The 20,341-nt window shown below is 40.6% G+C and overlaps 2 protein-coding genes across 3 annotated transcripts in view; one reads left to right on the top strand and one right to left on the bottom strand.

Annotated features, from left to right (window-relative positions):
• LOC138750484 (microtubule-actin cross-linking factor 1-like) overlaps nucleotides 1–18,276 on the top strand; it is a 30,040-nt gene extending 11,764 nt beyond the window's left edge. The window contains exons 3-8 of one of the 2 annotated variants that reach the window (XM_069912555.1): nucleotides 3,307–3,535; nucleotides 3,750–4,066; nucleotides 4,927–5,094; nucleotides 7,720–7,843; nucleotides 9,349–9,444; nucleotides 14,317–18,275. In XM_069912555.1, the coding sequence (XP_069768656.1) occupies nucleotides 3,307–3,535; nucleotides 3,750–4,066; nucleotides 4,927–5,094; nucleotides 7,720–7,843; nucleotides 9,349–9,444; nucleotides 14,317–14,324 (942 nt within the window). In that variant the 3' untranslated portion in view covers nucleotides 14,325–18,275. Of the gene's footprint in view, nucleotides 1–3,306; nucleotides 3,536–3,749; nucleotides 4,067–4,926; nucleotides 5,095–7,719; nucleotides 7,844–9,348; nucleotides 9,445–14,316 lie in introns of both variants that reach the window. The other variant, XM_069912556.1, reaches the window with a different exon arrangement.
• The window catches only part of LOC138750481 (microtubule-actin cross-linking factor 1-like), a 96,169-nt gene that overhangs the window by 52,697 nt on the left and 23,131 nt on the right, over nucleotides 1–20,341 (bottom strand). The window lies entirely within an intron of this gene.

The raw sequence follows: 20,341 nt of genomic DNA, 5'->3' as shown, positions 1-20,341 counted from the left end.
CTTACCATCGTTAGTTCTCCCATTACAACCAAGACAAGTCATCACCATGGTTTAATAGGGAATGCAGATGCACATGAGGTGCCAGACTGATAATCTTACAACACTGGACAGTGGGCAGGCAATGCAGAAAAAAAAATAACATTCCAAAGACAGAATTAACCGCTGATGAAATCTGAGCTCTGTCGTCCTTCCGGCTGGGTCATGAACAGTAAACAGGAAAAGAGGGACCAAGGGTCTCCTCATTCTCAGTGGTGGTAGGCCTCAGCTTCTGAATAACAATGTTGGGGTTAAGACACTTTCTAGCATGTTCCATCAGGTTCTTCCGACACCATCACAGAAATCACTTTCACCCTATTTGATTTACTTAGGAACACCAAGTGCAGCAGACAAATAGGACCAGACTCCATCACATTCGAAGTACTGGAGAAGTTCAGTCTAGATTTTTTTTTCACCTCCTGTCACAGTTGATCCACTGACATCCTTCTGACAAAGTGGCAAATTCTTCAGGTATCTGGTCCATCTACCAAAAGCAGGACAAAGCCATACTTTATTTAATCAGCTGCCCGATGGAAAGTGTGTCGCACACACTGTGACATAAAGTGGCATTGTTCACCAATAACCTGCATAATGGTACTTCAATTGGGTTTTGTCACATGACTCCAGGTCTCCTTCTCACTGTGGTCCTAACATGGACCAGCCACTTTGAGTACTGTGATAACTAAAACAGATCAGAGGCTACCTGTCAAGCAGTAGGTGGCGAACCTTTGCTCCGCACTTGACTGGATCAGCACAATTCCCAAAGGGCCCAAGGACCTCAACAGCATAGCAAAGCAGTTGGCTTGATTAGCCCTCCATTCATTCTCTCCACTGAGGTAGTCCTGTATTCTATCAACGGAGTGAACGACATCTACTCGACTCCAAGAATATGTCCAAAGAGGAGCCTTCTGACATGGAAAGGGACGTGCATTAGGTCCGTAGGAACATTACTACCTGCTGATTCCCCTCCACACTCCTCTCCCTTCTAACTGGGAAAGATATTGCCGTTCGTTCAGTTTGGGCCCTGGCAGGGACACCTGCATCTTGAAGCACTAATGTGAAAATGATAATTACCCAGAATGTTTTCACTCAAATGGGGATAGATTTTCATGTTTGTCATTCCTTAATATGCAGTGCTCAAGTCAGATTTTCATCGTTAAAAAAGAGCAAAGATCTTTAAACATTTACCAATTGATGTTATCTTCTTTTCGTAAAGCATTGCTTAACATGTATGCAAATTATTGCCCTGTGTGTGCTTGACAGCCTGGTTTGTTTTGGAATAAGGCGACTTGAATAAAGTCTTGTCAAGTCCAAAGGATGTTGAACCAAATGGTAAAGATAAATACAATAAAGTCACCGTTATGTCTCTGTGTGGGAGGCTTCTTAAATAGCAGAAGTAAAATCTCTTCTGCTATTTGAATCTTGCATCTTCTTAGAGATGCAAGATTCAAATAGCAGAAGAGATTTTACTTATTGATGCCTTCCACCATGCCAGGAAATGTTCATACTCACATAGACATGCACCCCACATTGGTGCACGACATTTACGACAGTGAGACGGGTGTGTTATCTCGTCAGGATCATGTGAACTCTTTTGTAACTTCCTAGGAATACACCCTTCTCACTGTGGTAACCGTCGTGCACTACTGGGGGGCACCTATACATGAGTATGAGTGTGAACAGTTTCCTGAGATGGTGGAAGGCATCAGTAAGTAAACTCCCTTCTGTTATTTGAATCTTGCATCTTTAAGTTATTTAAGAATCCTCCCAGGTAACACGGAGACAGAACATGTTGGCAGTGGTCGGTCTGAGAGAACAAGAATAAAACTATAAAATGGATTGGAAGTGACTGAAATCTGAAGGGGAAGAAGAGAAAAAGTACACCTGGAAATGAATGGCTGGTGCAACAGCAGTTCACCCAGTGATGGACGGGAGGCTGAAGACATGGTTGAATCGTTGAAAACGTTTCAGCAGATGTACAATTTAGCAGTGAAAAGCTATTTTAAAAATGCAACAGCGAGGAGAAGGTTAGTTCTATACATGTCTGGACAGGGGAGCCAGGCCGTGACTTATTTAATAGCTGAGAGCTTACGGGGTGGAGAAAAATGATCCAGAGCAGATATTTGCAAAGGTTGTTTCTCACCTTGAACTCAGCTCTAATCCTAGACTTGAATGCAATGAATTTCAAGGTTTTGTGTAAGAGACTGATGAGACTGTTACTAACGTCCTTACTACACCAAAAATTAATGCTGCAAAATGCAGATGGAAGGATATAGAGGAAAGATTAGCTGATCCACTAATATGCCCATCCTGAAGTGCAAAAGTCTCTTCTAGGGAAGGATAGCTTGAAATTGGCCAAAGACTCTGACACAGCCAGAGTCTTCAAAGCCACGAGGACGCAAATGAAATCCCTATCAATGCAGACCCACCCACAGCAAAGAGAAGGAAGGGTTGATGCTATAAAAAATACAATCAGAAAAGTGCCACCCCCAGGACCTGTAGGAAGGGCAGCGGACAACACCCCTCCGTGACCAAAATGATTGCCCCGCATACGGTTCTGAATGTGGAGCCTACGGCACAGCAAACCACTGGGCGAAAATGTGCAAGTCTGGCGTGAAGGAAACAGTGATACCAGTGAAGAAAAAAGACAAGAAGATCCACCATCTCTTAAAAATGTTGACACACTCATATACATAGACATCCACCCCACAGTTACTTCAGTGAGAAGGGTGCATTCTTACACAGTTACAAACTAGTTCACATTCTCCTGACTAGATCACAGTCACCTCTCGTTAGATTTCACGTGTTCTCTTTTACATCATGAAAGAATATTAAATCCCTGAATTGAAAGTTAAGGATGAGATCATTCAAATGACAAAAGTTTAATGTGCTTAAGTTTAAATAAAAGTAAGTCTGTTTGACAGGGAAGGGACTGTGTACAAATACTGAAGGAGAGGATTTATTTTCTTGTCAGTCAAATTAACTATGGAATATATTCTACTCCATCTCAGCAGGATTCATCCTTTGACACAAGCAAAGAATTGTAGATCAAGGTAGTTGATTAAACCTCCGAAAGCATAAAACCATTTAGATTTCTGGACTTGAAGTACGTTTCCTGTGTGTATTTAAGGGTGTTTTGGTACCCTGATTTTTAATAAATTGGGAAACCTGAATATTTTATTTCAATTGCAAATGCAATAAATAGAAACCTTACCTCCCCCAAGACAACTTGGAGCAATAAAAATGAACCTAGGATTGTTTCTTTTCTAGGAACATCGCCAAAAGTTGTCCCAGAAAGAGCAAGAGTTGGTTTTGGCCATAGAGGCAGCTCAGACTTTCCTGGAACAAAATGTCCAGGACCCTTTGCGAGACGAGGAAGTTGCACTGCAGGAGAACTTGAATGTCTTGATGGAGGAGTACGAATCCGCTTTATCAAGTGCAGATTCTCAATTAAACGTGATTGAGGATCTGCATCTAGAACTGCAGAAGTTCCGAAAAGGTGAGGGAAAGTATTCATTTATTTTCCAGATTACTATAAAATACTATTTACTGAGAGTTAAAAAGAATTCTAAGTAAGACAACTGAAAGCTACATGTGGTTTGGAATAACCCCAACTTGTAATTATTACAGGATCCTGTCAATGTGTCAAAGTCTATATAATCTGGTATTATTTGATCATTTTGATTATTTCACCATTATATTCCTTTAAACAGATCATGATGAATTTGAAACATTAATGATTCATTCAGAAAAGGAACTACAAAAAATAAAAGCTGAGGAATTTGACTCCACGTCATTGACATTCAAACTTAAGAAGCAGAAATTCCTCTTCAATGATCTTCAGTTTCTCAAAGGGGATCTAAGATACCTCAGACGATCTTGGAAAAGTCTCTTCGATGCTGCCTTTCTCTTTGAAATCAGGAATGCAATTGAAAGCTACAAGATCCCAATTGATCCTGATGCCATAAGCCAACGTGTGGAGGAGACGGTTGAAAGCGCCGATGCTCGCTTCAACGCACTTCGATCAGAAGTATGACATATCTCCTTTTTTTTGACTAATAGCATTTAAACTCCAATTTTACTTTAGATCAGTAACATGAGAGCATTTTGATAGACTGAGCAACTTGTGTAAGTTTTAGTCTTATAAGAGTGGCTCTGGAAAAGGTTTGCGGCTGTGATTAATAATACCCATGAAGAACAGGAACAATGATCAAATCTTTCCAGTATTGTGGAGCTCTCTTGGTGGCCAAACTCACTCGAGTTGGACAGAGACCACTGCAGAAAATAAGTCATGAACTCATTTCCTTTTAATAAAATCAAATGTCGAACAGATCATAATTGGTGAAGATTTTCCAGACTGGCCTCCCACGTGCATTTGTCACTGAACACGGTGTAATGTGTCCAATCCACAAAGGTCACCTCGCTGGCTCAGTATGTCCTAAACCCAAGGGTTAGGCTTGAATGGCATAACAGAAATGCAAAGTGTTCGGCTGGAACAAGCCCAGCCCCAAAAGAATTTCTGTCTAATCTTCACTGACACACTAAATTTGTGAAGGTTTTCAATGCTTCTGATATATTCCTGACCATCAGTTTATTTTGAAAGCAAACTCAAAATATCAATTAAAAGATTTATTGACATAACAAGAAAATGGAACAGTACGGCAGGGTAACAGGCATTTCACCTTTGGTGAGGAGTGAACATTGCCTTTTTGTCTGTGACCCTCAAAAAACTTGATGCAGGGAACAAAAAAATGATAGTTGGCATAAGTAATGGACCAGTAATGTATCGCTTGACCCATTTTGGATCGATTGGACACTCGATATTTGATCGCATCACAAAATCGTACATTTTAAAAATCCACATACTCATTCATTTCTTTCACTCTATAGTGCATTGGACTTGGAATCCGTCTTAGCACCAAGGTATTTGAACAATGGCAAGAGAAGGCAGATGAGCTGCGTTTGTGGCTAGAGAGAGTAGAAAGAGAAAGACGAATGGTTCAGCTGGAGGCCATCCCTAATCCAGAAATCTTGCAGCAAGAACTTGAAAATATCATGGTAAATTAAAGTTGTTATTTCATAAATCACTGTGTAATGTTGCTTATTCTAATTTACGAGTAGAATGATGAATGCTTTGAAATAATGATAATGTGCACATCCAATAACAGTGGTTAAGGCCACATGGGAGGTTGTAAGTTTGGCACCTGAAATAGGAAGTTGAGCTCCATTCATTCCAACTTGATCAGGTTTTAATGGGAGCCTGATGAAGATCCAACAGCCAATTTGCTTCCAGATGGTGGGGGCGAGATTGGAAACTGTAACAAAGAAGCCAAACAGTTCTGCTCTCATTGTGTGTCTATTTTCTGTATGGGTTTCCTCAGACCTTATCCATGTTTAATGGGGGCCTAAGAAAATGGTGGCAGAATTTTGGACGACCTCCAAGATTATAACAGCAGAGCAAAAAATCTCAGCAAATCATTAATGGGATCATCAGGTGCAGAGACGATAACTCCATAGATGGGGGTTTCAGGAACAGGTGAAGGGGGGTGGGAGGAAAGTGGTGATTTGGAGCAAATTTGGAGGTAAGATTTGTTTGCAAAGTGGCAGAGATTGATTTATTCCAAAGAAGTATTCGAACCATAGAACCTTACAATATTACAGAACAGAAACAGGCCCCTTTGGCCCTTCTTGTCTGTTCCGAACCCTTTTTCTGCCGAGGCCCTCTGACGCACCTAGTCCATAGCCCTCCATACCTCTCCCATCCATGTACCAGTCCAAATTCTTTTCAAATTAAAAATTGAGCCCACAGTCACCACTTCAACGGACAGCTTGTTCCACTCTCCCACCTCTTCACTCTGTGTGAAGACGTTCTCCCTCATGTTCCCCCTAAATTTATCCCCTTCACCCTTACCCCATGTCCTCTGGTTTGTATTTCACTTGCTCTCAGTGGAACAAGCCTACCTATATTTACTCTGTCCTCCACATCATTTTAAATCTCTCTCTCAATTCTTCCCTCATTCTACACTCCAGGGAATAAAATCATAACCTGTTTAACCTTTTCCTACAACTCTGCTCCTGACGTCCAGGCCACATCCAAGTCAATCTCTGCACAATTGCCATCCTTCCTGCAGTTAGGTGATCCAAACTGCACACAATAATCCAAATTGGGTCTCACCAATGAAAATTATACTTTATCCTTTGATTGATCAAGGTCAATGTGCCAAAAGTTCTCTTTGCAACCCTATCCACATGTGACACCATTTTCAGAGAATGAGGTGTCTGTATTCCCAGATCCGTCTGTTCTATCATACTCCTCACTGCCCGACTGGTTACCATGTATGTCCTTTCTTGGCTTGTCCTTCCAAAATGCAACACCTCACACTCATCTGCATTAAATTCCATTTGTCAGCCCATGTTTCCAGCTGGTCCTGATCCCTCTTCAAGGTTTGAAAACCTTCTTTAGTGTCCACAACACCTGCAAGCTTACTCATCCAATTTACCCCATTATCATCCACATAGCCTTCCTGGTTTCTTTCTTGAGGTTTTTTCTTGCATTTTCTATACTCTTCAAGCACCTCATTTGCTCTGTGATGTCTATACCTGCTGCACACCTCTCTTCTTCCAAACCAGATTCCTAAGCCTGCTAATCTTGACAGGAACATGCAAAGTCTGTACTCTCCAAATTTCACCTTTGTAGGTCTTCCACTCACCCCGCACATACTTTTCCAGGTCAACGCCTTCTCATTCCTTTCTAATTTCCTCAAATTGGCCTTTCTCCAATTTAAAATCTCAACCCGAGTCCCAGACCTATCCTTTTCTATCATTAACAAAACTAATGGCATCATGTTGACTGGAGTTGATGTTTGAGGAATTGGAATTTGCATCAGAAAGACAAATCAGAAAGTTTTGCTTTATTGAGGTGGAGGGCATTTCTGGTCTTGCAGTCAGAGAAAAATCGGACCATTTATTGCAATAATGGCCTGGGATTGATGGTCATGGAGAAAAGCTGTGGGCCATTAAGTGCTCGAGAGAATAGGAGTTGCAAACGGGTCAGATTGCTGAGGGAGAACACATATTTACCTTTGAAGGATGATGGATTGGGGAGAGGGGTCATCTGGAGTAAAAGTAGACAGGCAGAAAAACGATAATGCAGAATAACCCTCTGCAGCCAAATCTATGTCCATTAGTGGTGAAAAGCCAAATGAGTTCTTCAGCATTATTTTATCAATGCTGATGTAAATCTAAGCATCAGAACATTTTTAAATATTTTCTTGTGACCTTGATGGTTTGCAAGGGGACTTCAGGGCCGGTCAAGAGATGTAGACAAGATAAAGATGATGAGCTCAACAGCATCAGAAAATGCTCAAACATCAGGCGTATTAAATACCTCGAAGCATTAATGAGTAATGAGTAATGATCAATAGAAAGTTTGATCTGGTTGTTTGAGAAAATTCCAATATCCTGTGGTTATTGGGTCCTTGAAAATGTTCGCCTCCTCACCCCAAAGCAGGCCAGAGAGTTGTTGGTATTTATGATAATTTATAGAATCGCCTTCACAGGCTGTTTATCTCCTTGACCCAAAGACAATATCGAAATTAACCAAGGCATCGGCAAATCTAAGATATACAGAAATAAATATTAATTTTATTGTGAATGAGTCATTGTGTCATTTTGAAATCACAGGTTCTTCAGGGAGAAATTTCTGAACATGAAGATGGTGTCGAAAAGTTACAGGAGGCAGCAAAGTGCCTGCTGAATTTGAGCAATGACGTTGTTCCAAATATAGTCCAGCTTCGAAAGACCACAGGTACCATTTCAACATTTGATGTTTAGATCAAAAGGTGGTTCTCTAATTCCAACAAATACAAGTGATGCTTCCAGCTGGTAAATTAGACATTTTCAAATTGTGCAAATTACCAGTGGGGACCCACCAACCTCTTTGAACCATTCTAAAATATTTCTTGCAATTGATTGGATTTCAAATGTTGAATCATCTTTACCTAGCACGTCATAAATAGGCTATCATTTCATAAACAGCTCTGAAAATGACCATTTACTAAAGAACTGTGCACACTTCAATGTTTGAATAAAATGCAGTATTTAAGAAAGTTCAATCGAACTTTCTCCACTGAATTGTGGTCAGTGATTCAGACTCGTAGGCCAGAATCGCAATAGTATTGCAAAATGTGTGTTTATTGAATGAAATTTCTGCTCGAGTGGTGCATCTTAGAAGTGTTGGGTCTTATAAAATTGTTGCATTAAAGGTACTGAATTGAGAACCATATTTGGAGCGTTGGAAATGAAAATGGCGGCAAATGGGAATTCTTGCAGTGAATTCGTTGAAAGTGATGCTCTGCGATTATTTAATAAAGCAGCCAGGCTCCAGTCATGCATACTTGTCCGTGGCTCATTAATTAAAGAGAAGATTGAATGATTGGAAACCAGATATCTTCCAATCATAGAAAGAAGACTGGAAATAGGAAACAAATGTTAAAATATGCCAGCAAGGCAGTGAAGTCACGAGCTCCATCGAAATGTTAATGTTGCTTTTCTTTTTTCCAGATGCTCTATCAGCTCATTTATTTTTATACATTTTTGTTTCCTTTCCTAAACCTCAGAAATTCTATATTTTCCGTTTGTCTTGTTGATCAGTTATTAATAGAAATAGAGGGTATGTAGAAATGGTAGAAGGTTAAGCAGCGGCCATTTACCAAGTGTGAACATCTGGCAAACATGCAGCCAAGGAAGTGTTTAGGGCTGTGATGTCTCAAAGACCCCCCAATGAGAGGGGATTTCTCATGCTGTGCTGGGAGGGCACTGAAGATCCATGCATCTGAGCACCTGAAGGGCGGGATACAGTTCTGGTGAGAACGGTTGCAGCTGCTCTCAGAGTCTTCTCTATTCAGCAGGGTATTCTTTGTTGTTCCTGCTCCTCCCTGGCCCCAGCTCCCCCCCACTTCACCTGCTCCTCTCGATGAGTAAAAGGCCTTGAAGTCAACATGTTTTCAACAGAGTTGCACAACTGTCCCTCTCTTTCTCTCTCCATTTTCTTTTGCAAATGTCCCTTCCTTTTCACTGTTCTTCATTTCACTTGTCTGCTATTTCACGTTGATTCCCTCCAAACTTTTTTCATTCCTTGCTCACCTTTTCTCTCGTCATCTTCTGTTCTGCATTGCTTTAAATATTACTAAACCCACAGTTCTCTCTCCAAAACAAAAAAATGTGTTTCTTGGGAAGAAAACACCGGAAACATGGTAAATCTTTGAAGACATTTTTAAATGTATGTGTAACAGAACCTTGTGTTCATTTTAGCTACCATCGAACAGAGATTCCAGCGTTTGCGTCAGGAAACATCAGAGCAGAAGAGGACGTTGGAACGGACAAATGTCCAAGTGGAAGATCTTGAAGGTTTACTTTTACCTGGCACTTCTCACCACTGCGATTTTGGAAATGTTTTATTTCTGGATTGATGAAGCAGGGTCGTTGACCTAGTTGAGAAACATTGCTATTTTGCACACATAACTGGTCCCTAATAGCAATGCAGGAATGACCAGATGATGTTGATTGCAAGATAAATCTTGGCTGAGACAATTACAGTCCAGATACAGGACATCTCGGCCCCTCGAGTCCACACCGATTTAAGTGGGCTCCTCTAGCCCCACTTACCCACTCCCTGTCCATAACCCTCCAATCCCCTCACATCCATGCAGCTGTCCAACTTGTTCTGAAATGACACAGGAAGTTACATCCCAGACCCTGGCACCAATCTGTTTCCTTAATCGTATCCACAGAATCCACAATTTGTCATCCTGACCATCGAATCCCCTATAACTATTACCCTCCTCTTCCTTTCCCTACCCTTTTGGGCAACAGAGGTTGACCTTGTGCCAGAGATACAGCCACTGATTCCTTCCCCAGCCTGAATGCTCCTCAAGGAGGTGTTCCATTTGTTGAGTGCTTCAGTCACAGGTGCCCCCTCCTGTATCTGTCTCTTCCCTTTCCCCTCTCCTAACTGGAACCCACTGATCCTCCTCCTGTGGCCCTGTTGAGACCACCTGGCTATAGCTCCTATCTATGATGACCTCACTCTCACTGACCAGGTCGAGATCATTGAGCTGCAGCTCCAATTCCCTAACACGGTCCCTGAGGTGCTGCAGCTCAGTACACCTGGTGCAATCGTGGATGTCCAGGAGGTCGAAGACTCCAGGACCTTTCACATCTGACACTGAAAAGAGCAAACTGCTCTCACACTCAACCCTTCTCTCTTCCCCCTCACCTTAGAAAGAGAAAATAACAAAAAAAATATAGTCTTACCTTAATCTAGATACACTCGACCTCAGCCTCTACTCGCTGAACCCTCTCGAGCCAAAGCCTTGAAACCCCACTCTTTCACCAGGCCACTTCTCACTGGGCCACTCCTCGCTGGCCTCTCCTTTGCGTTTCCCTCCTTTTATCGGCCTTGACCAATTAAACCTGTCACTCTCAACTCGCTCCACCTCCGAACACTGCCCAAACTCTGGTCTCCGCCTCCTCCGACTCACTGCTCGAACCGACTAGGCCCGAGGCCGGGTAAAGAACAGAATTTATTGTACGATAGAATCTTGTATGTTCTTTAAAAACCATATAGGATGTGGTTTAAGGTCTCATCCAAAGCAATTGCATCCACTCATGCAATTTGATTTCACTACTTCCCCAATGTGCCATTTAGAAATGCACAGAATGACGTGGATGTTGCTTCTCTTCACCATCTTAAACAAGTAAATGGGTTCTTACTATTAAAGCTTCTGCCTCGCATGTTCGAAGTTTGAAAAAGATCAAAGCTGGTGCATAGTTTCATGCATCCACAAGTGTATAAAAAATGGGTTGTGGCAAATCATCGGCAATTATCCATGCCTGCTGCATCCAGGCATATTTGAAGATTGGAGCACGACTGCAACGCCATGTCAACTGTGGCGGATTAACTACCACTCCAGGCTGAGCTTTAGTAAAGCCCCCCTAACCTTGCCTCCCTGCCCCACTCTTTGCTGAATCGAATAAAGTGACATTAAGTTACTTTAAATAACATATTAGGGGTCTCCAAAGTGGTCGATATCGACCCTTGGTGAAGGGGTGGGGGGGTGGGTTGGAGAGGCAGCAGCGTGACCCAGATGTGTGGGGGGGGGGTGAGACAGCAGCACCACTCACGTGGGCAAGGAGGGAGATAGACGGCAGCGCGACTCGGGTGGATTGGAGAATGGTAAATGGAGTCCCCTTGTTTAAAAAAGGTAATAGGGAGAATCTTGGGAATTAGGGTTAATCTTACATTATTGGTGAGTAAACTAATGGAAGGGATTCTTAAGGATGGGATCTATGAAGATCTGGAGAAATACACTCTACTCAAGGATAGTCAGCATGTCTTTGTGAAGGCAAGCTTGGGCCTCACAAATCTAACTAAGTCTTTGGAGGAGGTTACAAAAGAAATTAATGAGGGTACGGTGATAGATGAGGTCTACGAGGATTTTAGCAAGGCGTCTGAGAAGGTCGGTCACAGGAGACTCCTTCGGAAAGTCCTGAGTCATGGGATGAGCGAAAAATTACCTGCATGAAATAAAAGCTGTCATGTCGGAAGAAAGCAGAGTGTCGTAGTGGAATGAAAGTATTCTGCCTGGAGGTTGGTGCCGCAGGGATCTGTTCTGCGACCCCTGCTCTTTGTGATTTTCATGTCACCTGGATGAAGAGGCGGATGGATAGGTCAGTAAGTTTGCGGATGTCACGGAGGTTGGTTTGGAGGAGTTGTGGATGGAGATGAAGGCTGTTAAAGGTTACAAAATGATGAAGGTGGGATGCAGAGTTTGGCAGAAAAGTGGTGGATGGATTTCAATCCAGATAACTGAGAGTTGATGCATTTTGGAAGGACAAACCAGAAGGCTGAGTCCAGAGTTAATGGTCAGTTACTTAAGAGTGTGGATGAACAGAGGAACCTTGGGTTGCAAATCTACACATTTCTCAAGGTTGCCGCACAGTTTGATAGGAGAGTGAAGAAGAATTATGGTGTGCTGAGATTCCTTCATAGGTGGTTTGAATTCAGGAGTAGAGTTGTCATGTTGCAAATCTATAAATCTTTGGTATGACTCACTTAGAATATTATGTTCAGTTCTGGTCACCTCATTATAGGAAGGAGAGGGGACAGAGGAGATTTACCAGGATGCTGCCTGGATTGGGAAACAATTCTCATGAGGCAAGGTTCGCAGAGCTGGAGTGTAGAAGGATTAGAGGAGACGTGATAGAGGTCTACAAGATCTTCGACATCCTTCCGTGAATTCAGGGACCAGAACACTACATAATATTCCAAATGCGGCGAACCAAAATTTTATACAGCTGTAACTTGACTCACCAACTTTTACACTCAGTGCCCCATATCATGAAGTCCAGCAGGCTGGATGTTTTTTTACCATCCTCTCCACCATGTTGTCTCTTTCAGGGTGCAGAGAGCGTTCAGCTCAAAATCCTTCTCTCCATCAATGCTAGAAAGGATATATTGTAGACTTTCCCTTGCATTTGACCTCCCCCCCTCCCAAATCCAGCACCTCACTCAGGGGAGGGAGAGGGGAAGAGGAGGGAGAGGGGAAGGAGAGGGAGAGGAAAAGAGAGGGAGGGAGTGTTGTCGAGGAAGGGGGAGGGATATAGTGAGAGGGTGAAGGGAAGAGGAAAAAGAGAGAGAGTGGGGAAGGAGAGGGAGGGAGAGTTGTCAAGGAAGGCGGTGGGATAGAGGGAGAGAGGGTGAGTGGAAGAGGAGGAGAGGGAAAGGGGAAGGAGAGAGGAAGAAATGTCGAGGAAGGGGGGAAGGATACAGGGAGAGTTTGAGGAGAAGGAGAGGAAGTGGAGAAGGAGAGGGAGAGAAAAGGATAAGGAGGAAGAGTTGTAAAGGAAGGGGGAGGAATATAGGGAGAGGGTGAGGGGCATAAGAGAGGGGAAGGAGAGAGAGAAGAATGGAGTGGGAGGTAGACTTGTCGAAGAAGGGGGTGGGTTAGAGGGGAAGAGGAGAGGGAGAGGCAGGGAGAGTTGTCAAAGAAGGGAAGGGATAGGGGAAGTGGAAGAGGAGAAGTCGATGGATAGGGGAAAGAGAGGAAGAGGAAAGAAGAGGGAGGGAGAGTTGTCGAGGAAGGGTAAGGAATATAGGGAGAGGGTGAGGGGAAGGAGAAGGAGAAGGGAAAGAGGATGAGGGATAGTTGTCAAGGAAGGCAGAGGGTTATAGGGAGATTGTGAGGGGAAGGGAAGGAGAGGGAGGGAGGGAGAGTTATCGAGGAAGGGGGAGGGATATAGGGAGAGAGTGGGGGAGGAGAAGAAGATGGAAAGTGGAAGGAATGGGAGAGGGAGGGAGAGTTGTCGAGGAAGGGGAGGGATAGTGGGAGGGTGAGAAGAAAGAGAGGGAGAGAGGAAGGAGATGGAGAGGGAGGGAAACTTGTCGAGGAATGGGGAAGGATATAGGGAAGAGTGTGAGGGTAAGAGGAGAAGGAGAGCGATAAGAGATGGAGAGGGAGAGGAAAGGAGAGAGGGAGAGTTGGTGAGGAAGGGGGAGCGATATAGGCTGAGGGTGAGGGGAAGAGGAGGAGAGGGAAAGGAGAGGGAGAGGAAAGGAGAGTGAGGGAGAGTTTTCGAGGAAGGGGGAGTAATGGGGTGAGGGTGAGGAGGGGAAGGAGAGGGAGGGGAAGGAGGGGGAAAGGGAGAGGGAGGGAGAGTTGTTGAGGAAGGGATAGGGATTTTGGGAGAGGGTGAGGGGAAGAGGAGGAGAGGGAGAGGAAAGGAGAGGAGAGTTTTTGAGGAATGGGAGGGATATAGGGAGAGAGTGAGGGCAGGAGGAGAGGGAGAGGGGAAGGAGAGGGAGAGGGGAAAGAGGAGGAAAGGGAGGGAAATTTTTTGAGGGGAGGGATTTTGGGAGAGGGTGAGGGGGAGAGGGAGAGGAAAGTAGAGGGAGGGAGAGTTGTTGAGGAAAGGGGAGTGATAGAGGGAGAGGGTGAGGGGAAAAGGAGAGGGAGAGGAAAGGAGAGTTTTTGAGGATGGGGAGGGATATTCGTAGAGAGTGAGAGTTAGAGGGGAAGGAGAGGGAGGGAGAGGGAGGAAGAGTTGTCGACGAAGGGGGAGGGATAGAGGGATAGGGGATTAATGGGTTTCTATTGTCTCTGAATCTTTACGAAAAAGTGAAGATGATTTTGAGCTGAAGACCATTGGTCGTGTTCGCGTGATCTTCCTCAACTCTGTTCATCTCTTCCCTTGAATGACTTTTGTTTCCATTGCTTGTAGATTCGTGAAGCGCAGAAGGGAGGACAACAACTTGTGCTGGAAGTCGAGCTGGTAGCAGGACCAACTGTCAATAAGGCAGCCACACTTGGAAACACAATCAACATGTTCAGGTATTTCTACATCCAGTCCTGGAGGATCTCAACAAAGTTCAAGGAGATTTCTGCCAACACCTAAAAATTCGACAACTCCAAAAAAATGTAGTGAACAGATCCAACCTTTGTACACGTCATTCATCACCCACACCAAAGCCTTTAACTCTGCATCAAGGAAACAACTATAGGACACCCCTTCTAGTATTAGATGAACTGAAATGGAAGTACGTATCCTGAGGCTCTTCAACAAAGGCATATTGGCCACAGTCATGGTCAACATGAGTACTTGGGAGCCTTTTTGCATGAAGTGAAGAGTAAACAAGGATCTGTGTCAGGTCACTCGCCTGAGTGCTACTGGTACCATGTAACCCAGTACTACCTGTCGCATGGTCGAGTGGTCGGCGACTAAACCGGCTCCCCCATCAGGCTTGCCTGGTGAGGAGGGTGGCTAGACACCCTGCAGGATGAAAAACAAGACCTGTCAAAGGGTGGATGAACCATGGACAGAAAGGTCTGGCAAACCATCATCTGAGAGGGAACAGCAACCTTTGAAGCCAGCAGATGTGCAGAAATAGAAGAAGATGAGAGGAGAGGCCGTACCAACCCAAGCCTGATCTGCCATCTGGAACAACCTGTCCTGAATGCAGAAGAACTTTCAAAGGCAAGATTGAACACAGAAGCCACTTGATAGCAACGAGGAGGAGAACTTTCTGACAGACAGCGCAGAATTCAAACTGAGGTCCAGTCCTGACCACTGGCCATGTAAAGGCATTGCCCTAACCACTACATCAACCGTGACACCCTGCTCAGAGAAGCCGGCTGGAATCTCGAGCGTCTGGAGGAATCGATGTGTCAGGCAGCAGTGGGGAGGGGTCGGGGATCAGCGGCGGCAGTGGGGAGGACTCGGGGATCAGTGGCAGTTCCTACCACACCCCCACACACACAAACCCTGATGCACACGCCCCACACACACACACATACATACTTGATTCTTTGAAAGATTTTATTTAATATTCTCAAATTACATAAAGAAAATCAAATACACATAAAATAACTGTAAACTACATCCCCTCCCCCTTACTAATACAATAAAAACCAAAAAAAGAAAAAAATAACCAAAATAAAGAAAAAAAAAACAACCTCTCCTCCCCCAAAACCTTAGAGAAATGTATCAAATATTCCCTGATTGGTCTGCCTACATTACAACATTGATTTAATTTCTATAGCCATGTGTTTCAAATATAAACACCACATATAAATAAAAAAGAGTAATTACTTACATTATATGTTAATTTTTCTAAATATAGACAAGAGTGCAATCCGTTATGCCATCTTTGTAAGTTTATATTCTTCCATGTGACAGCTATATATTTTCTCGCTACTGCTAACCCAAATCTTAACAAAGCCAAATATGGTTTAGGCATTTTGAATCAACAAATGGAACATTAACATAACCCAACAAACATATTTTTGGATCCATTAAATATCCCTTTGAAACAAATCCCTCAAAAATTTTATAATTTCCTCCCAAAAATGCTTAATTTTCTTTCACGACCAAACTGAATGTACAAAAGTAACTTTCTGCTCTCTACATCTAAAACAGAAATCTGTTAAACTGAATCCATATCTCTTCAATTTCTCAGGGGTTGAATATAATTGATGCAAAAAATTCTAATTGACCATAGTATACCTCACATTAATTAACTTGGTAACACCGTCAACACACAGTTTTGACCATTCCTCCCATGTCAAAATAATATTTAATTCTTTCCCATTTGTCTTTTTCCATTTTCTCCTGCAACAACCTATACATATCAGAAATAAAGCATTTTTCACCTTTATCTGCAATTAATAATTCAAATTTCTTTTGACCTGGTAAATTTATTTCCTTCCCATAATTCTTCTTTAAATAATCTCAAAGTTGGTAATAAACAAAGAATTTGATGCAATACCATATCTTTCCTGCAACCTTTTAAATGAACAAAACCTCCCTGCTTCAAAACAATCTATTACATTCACTAATCCTTTAATTTCCCAATCTTTTAAGTAAGGATTCTATCATGAAAAGGGAATTAATTTATTCTGATATAATGGTGATCTTATCGAAACTATTCCGATAGAATCAAGAATTAAATTGCGATTTTACCAAATATTCATTATATGTCGAAAAACGGATAATTTAAATTCTTGTAACAATAAAGGATTCCATTTATAAATGAAATGATTAATATTATTTTCCAAAATCTGAGCCATCTTTATCTTTGCCCACCTAGGAGATTGTTGATTATCAAATAACCAATTAATAAACTTCATCGGTGCCACCTCATAATAATTATAAAAACAATGTAATTGCAAACCACCCAAGTCCATTTTTGGAAAGAAACCCTCGATAATTTACCTTTCCATAAGAATAACCCAACTATGCAAGGAATAGATTGAAAAAAGTATTGTACTCGAGCATAAATGTTCATCTTTATGCAATTCACTCTTCCTATTAAGGTCAGTGGTAAATCTTTCCACTTATCTAAATCAATTTTAACCTTATTTAATAAAGGTACATAATGCAAAATAAATAATTCATGATCATTTTTATTTACAACTATTCCTAAATATTTAATTTTATTTGACCATCTAAATTTAGTAATTTGTCTACAATCCATAAAATCTTCTTCTGCTATTGGTAAAACCTCACTCTTTTCCCAATTAATCTCATATCCCGATAATTTACCATACTTATTCAACAAGTCCTGTGATAATTTTAGTGAAGTTTTTGGATTAGTTAAATATACAAAAACATCATGTGTAAATAAGCTAATTTTATTTTCATTTTCTCTCACTTTAAGTCCTCTAACACCAAAATCATGTCAAACAGCCTGAGGTAAAGGTTCTGTCACCAAAGCAAGTAAAGCAGGTGAAAGAGGAAAACCCTGTCTTGTAGAACAAGATAAATTAAAAGATTTTGAAATCTCACCATTCGTTATTACCCTTGTCGTAAGTTCTGCATATAAAGCCCTAACCCAACCCCTAAAAAATGGAACAAAATTAAACTTTTCCAATACTTTAAACAAAAACTTCCACTCAACTCGATCAAATGCCTTCTCAGCATCCAAAGATATATCCGTTGGTTGATTATCTTGTTGTTTTTAGCATTAATTAATGAAATCAATTTAACTATATTATCTGATGACAATTTAACTATATTGTCTTTGACAAACCCTACCTGATTGTTACGTAAAAAAATTTGGCAAATAATTCACTAACCTATTATCTGAAACTTTTGACACCAATCTATAATCAACATTTAATAATGATATCGGTCTGTAAGGTGACACTTTTTAAAGAGTTTCTTTCTTTTTTTAGGTATAACTGTAATCAATGCTTTTGAGAAAGATTCTGGAAATACATCCATTTTAGTTGCTTGTTTCAAAACATCTTTATATAATGGAAATAATAAATCATTAAATTTTTTATAAAACACCACCTTAAATCCATCCTCTCCAGGAGATTTCCCATCAGGCATCGATTGCAAAGCTTCTCTCAATTCTAATTCAGTAAATAAAATATCTAAATTCTTTACCTCAAATTCATTCAACACTGGCAAATTTAAACTAGATAAAAATAAATCAATTTGATCCATTTTTTGATAACCCTCTGACATATATAAATTTTCATTAAATTTTAAAAATTCATCAGTATTCATTTATGTAATTTCTCCATTCTTCCTAATAGCATTAATTGTCCTTGATACTTGCTCAGTTTTATGTTGCCATGCCAAACCATATGCACTCTTTCTCCCAATTGATAATAACATTGTTTAGACTGCAAAATCATTTTCTCATATTTATACGTTTGTAAATTATAACGTAATTTCACTTTAGATAAATTTATCCTCTGTATAATTTTTTTAAATTTTTTTCTCCAAGCCTTCGATTTCCTTTTCCAAATTTAAACTTACGAATAAATAGTTTTTTTCTCTCTTAGTTGTATCGCTAATAATTTGTCCCCTCAAATTTGCTTTTAAAGCATCCCACAAAATAAATTTACTTTGAACTGAATTTTCTTTCATTTGTATTAAAAAATAATTTGATCTCTCATCTACTAAATGAAATCTGGTCTCTTCAATAACTTTTCATTAAACCTCCATCGATAAGCTGTCTCAGTTAATTCAGTCCCTAAACATTTAATGAAGGATATGAGAATAACCTACTTTTATATTCTGCAAAATTAAATCTACTTGTAAATGCACAGAAATCAAAAATACATTTATTCTAGAGAAAGAATTATGCCGAGCTGAATAAAGTGAATAATCTTTCTCAGTTGGATTTAATTTCCTCCAAATTTCCACTAAATTTAAATCCTCCATCATCTTAAACAGTCTTTTTGCCATTTTAGTTCTTTCAACAATTTTTGGAGATTTGTCCAACAAGGGATCCAAACAACAGTTAAAATCTATTCCGACTAACACATTCCCATATGCCTGATTCGAATTTAAAAATGTCCCTGAAATAAATGTCTGATCATCTTCATTTGGTGCATAAACATACATTAAAGTCCAACTTTCAGAAAAAAATCTTCCAATTAACAATCAGTACTCTTCCAACATTATCAAAAAAAAATCCACAGCAAAAAGTTTATTTTTATTAACTAATATCACCACGCCTCTAGTTTTAGAGTTTAATGAAGAAAAAATTACATGTCCTGACCAATCTCTCTTCAACTTCAAATGTTCTTTTTCTGTCAAATGAGTCCTTTGCAAAAAGACAATATCTACTTTTAGCTTCTTTAAATTTTTATTTTTTCTGCCTTTTTCTCCTTTGATTGTAATTCAAAAGATACATTTTTACGTTTCAAAATAGCTACATCTTTAGCCTTAGAATTAAATGAAGAAGAATATACATGCCCAACCCAGTTCCTTTTTAATTTCACGCTTTCCTTCACATTCAAATGTGTTTCTTGTAAAAAAGCAATATCAATTTTCATTTTCTTAATATATGCCAAGACCCGCTTACGTTTAACCTAACTATTTAATCCTCGAACATTAAAAGTAGCAAACCTCAACTTTGACATATCTACTATTATTACTAAATACCAATAATATCTTTCTATAAAAACTCAAATTAATGTATATAGGCCCTCCAATAAAAAAATCACAAATTAAAAACTAAAAAAAAATTAAAAATAAAAAAAATTTAAAAATAAAGAAAAAGGAAAAAAAAAGAAACCCCCCCCCCAAAAAAAAACTACCAAAAGGTAGTAATCCCCTAAACAAAAATTGGGTGTGGGTCACCCACCAGTGGCTGATGACTAGTAAAGAAAGTCCAAATCTCTCCTTGCCCAGCCAAACAGTCAGTAACATCAAAATATTATAAGAACAAAAGAAAAAATAGAATAAGAAAATTCTTTTAACCCAAAAGACTCCAATCTTGAAAATCCCATTTCAGAAGTTGGACTCTTTCCATTCCTGTTTTTTTCCCATTTTTGCCATTTCTTCCTTTTCCAGAGCTACCAAAGTTTTCTTTAGGAGATAATGCTGGACTATGTCTTTGTCCTCTTATATCTGGCCATGAGTCAGCAAAAATCATTGCTTCACAATCAGTTTCAAAAAACCAAAATTGATAGACTCCGTAAAACACCTTCAACACTGCAGGGTAACGAAAAGTAGACTTATAACCTTTATGCCACAAAACTTCTTTAACTGGATTGAATCGACGTCGACCTGATGCATTTCCAATAATGGAGACATTTTCCTGTGTGCTCCCTCCATTGAAATCAAAAGGCTTTCTACTTCTTGGGAACACGCACCTTCTTCCGGGGAATGGGTAATTCCAGCGCCATCCTTCATTTGGTAGCAATAGATTTTTTTTCAGCCCGCACAGGAAATCTTTGGGGTCTAGGCAATGAAGAAATTGAGCCAGGGGCTGTTTCAGGTCGTC

Source organism: Narcine bancroftii, unplaced genomic scaffold (genome assembly GCF_036971445.1).
Source record: "Narcine bancroftii isolate sNarBan1 unplaced genomic scaffold, sNarBan1.hap1 Scaffold_153, whole genome shotgun sequence".
In the NCBI taxonomy this organism is placed as follows: Eukaryota; Metazoa; Chordata; class Chondrichthyes; order Torpediniformes; family Narcinidae; genus Narcine; species Narcine bancroftii.
The sequence above is the reverse complement of the archived record's forward strand: the minus strand, read 5'-3'. Positions and strand labels throughout refer to the sequence as shown.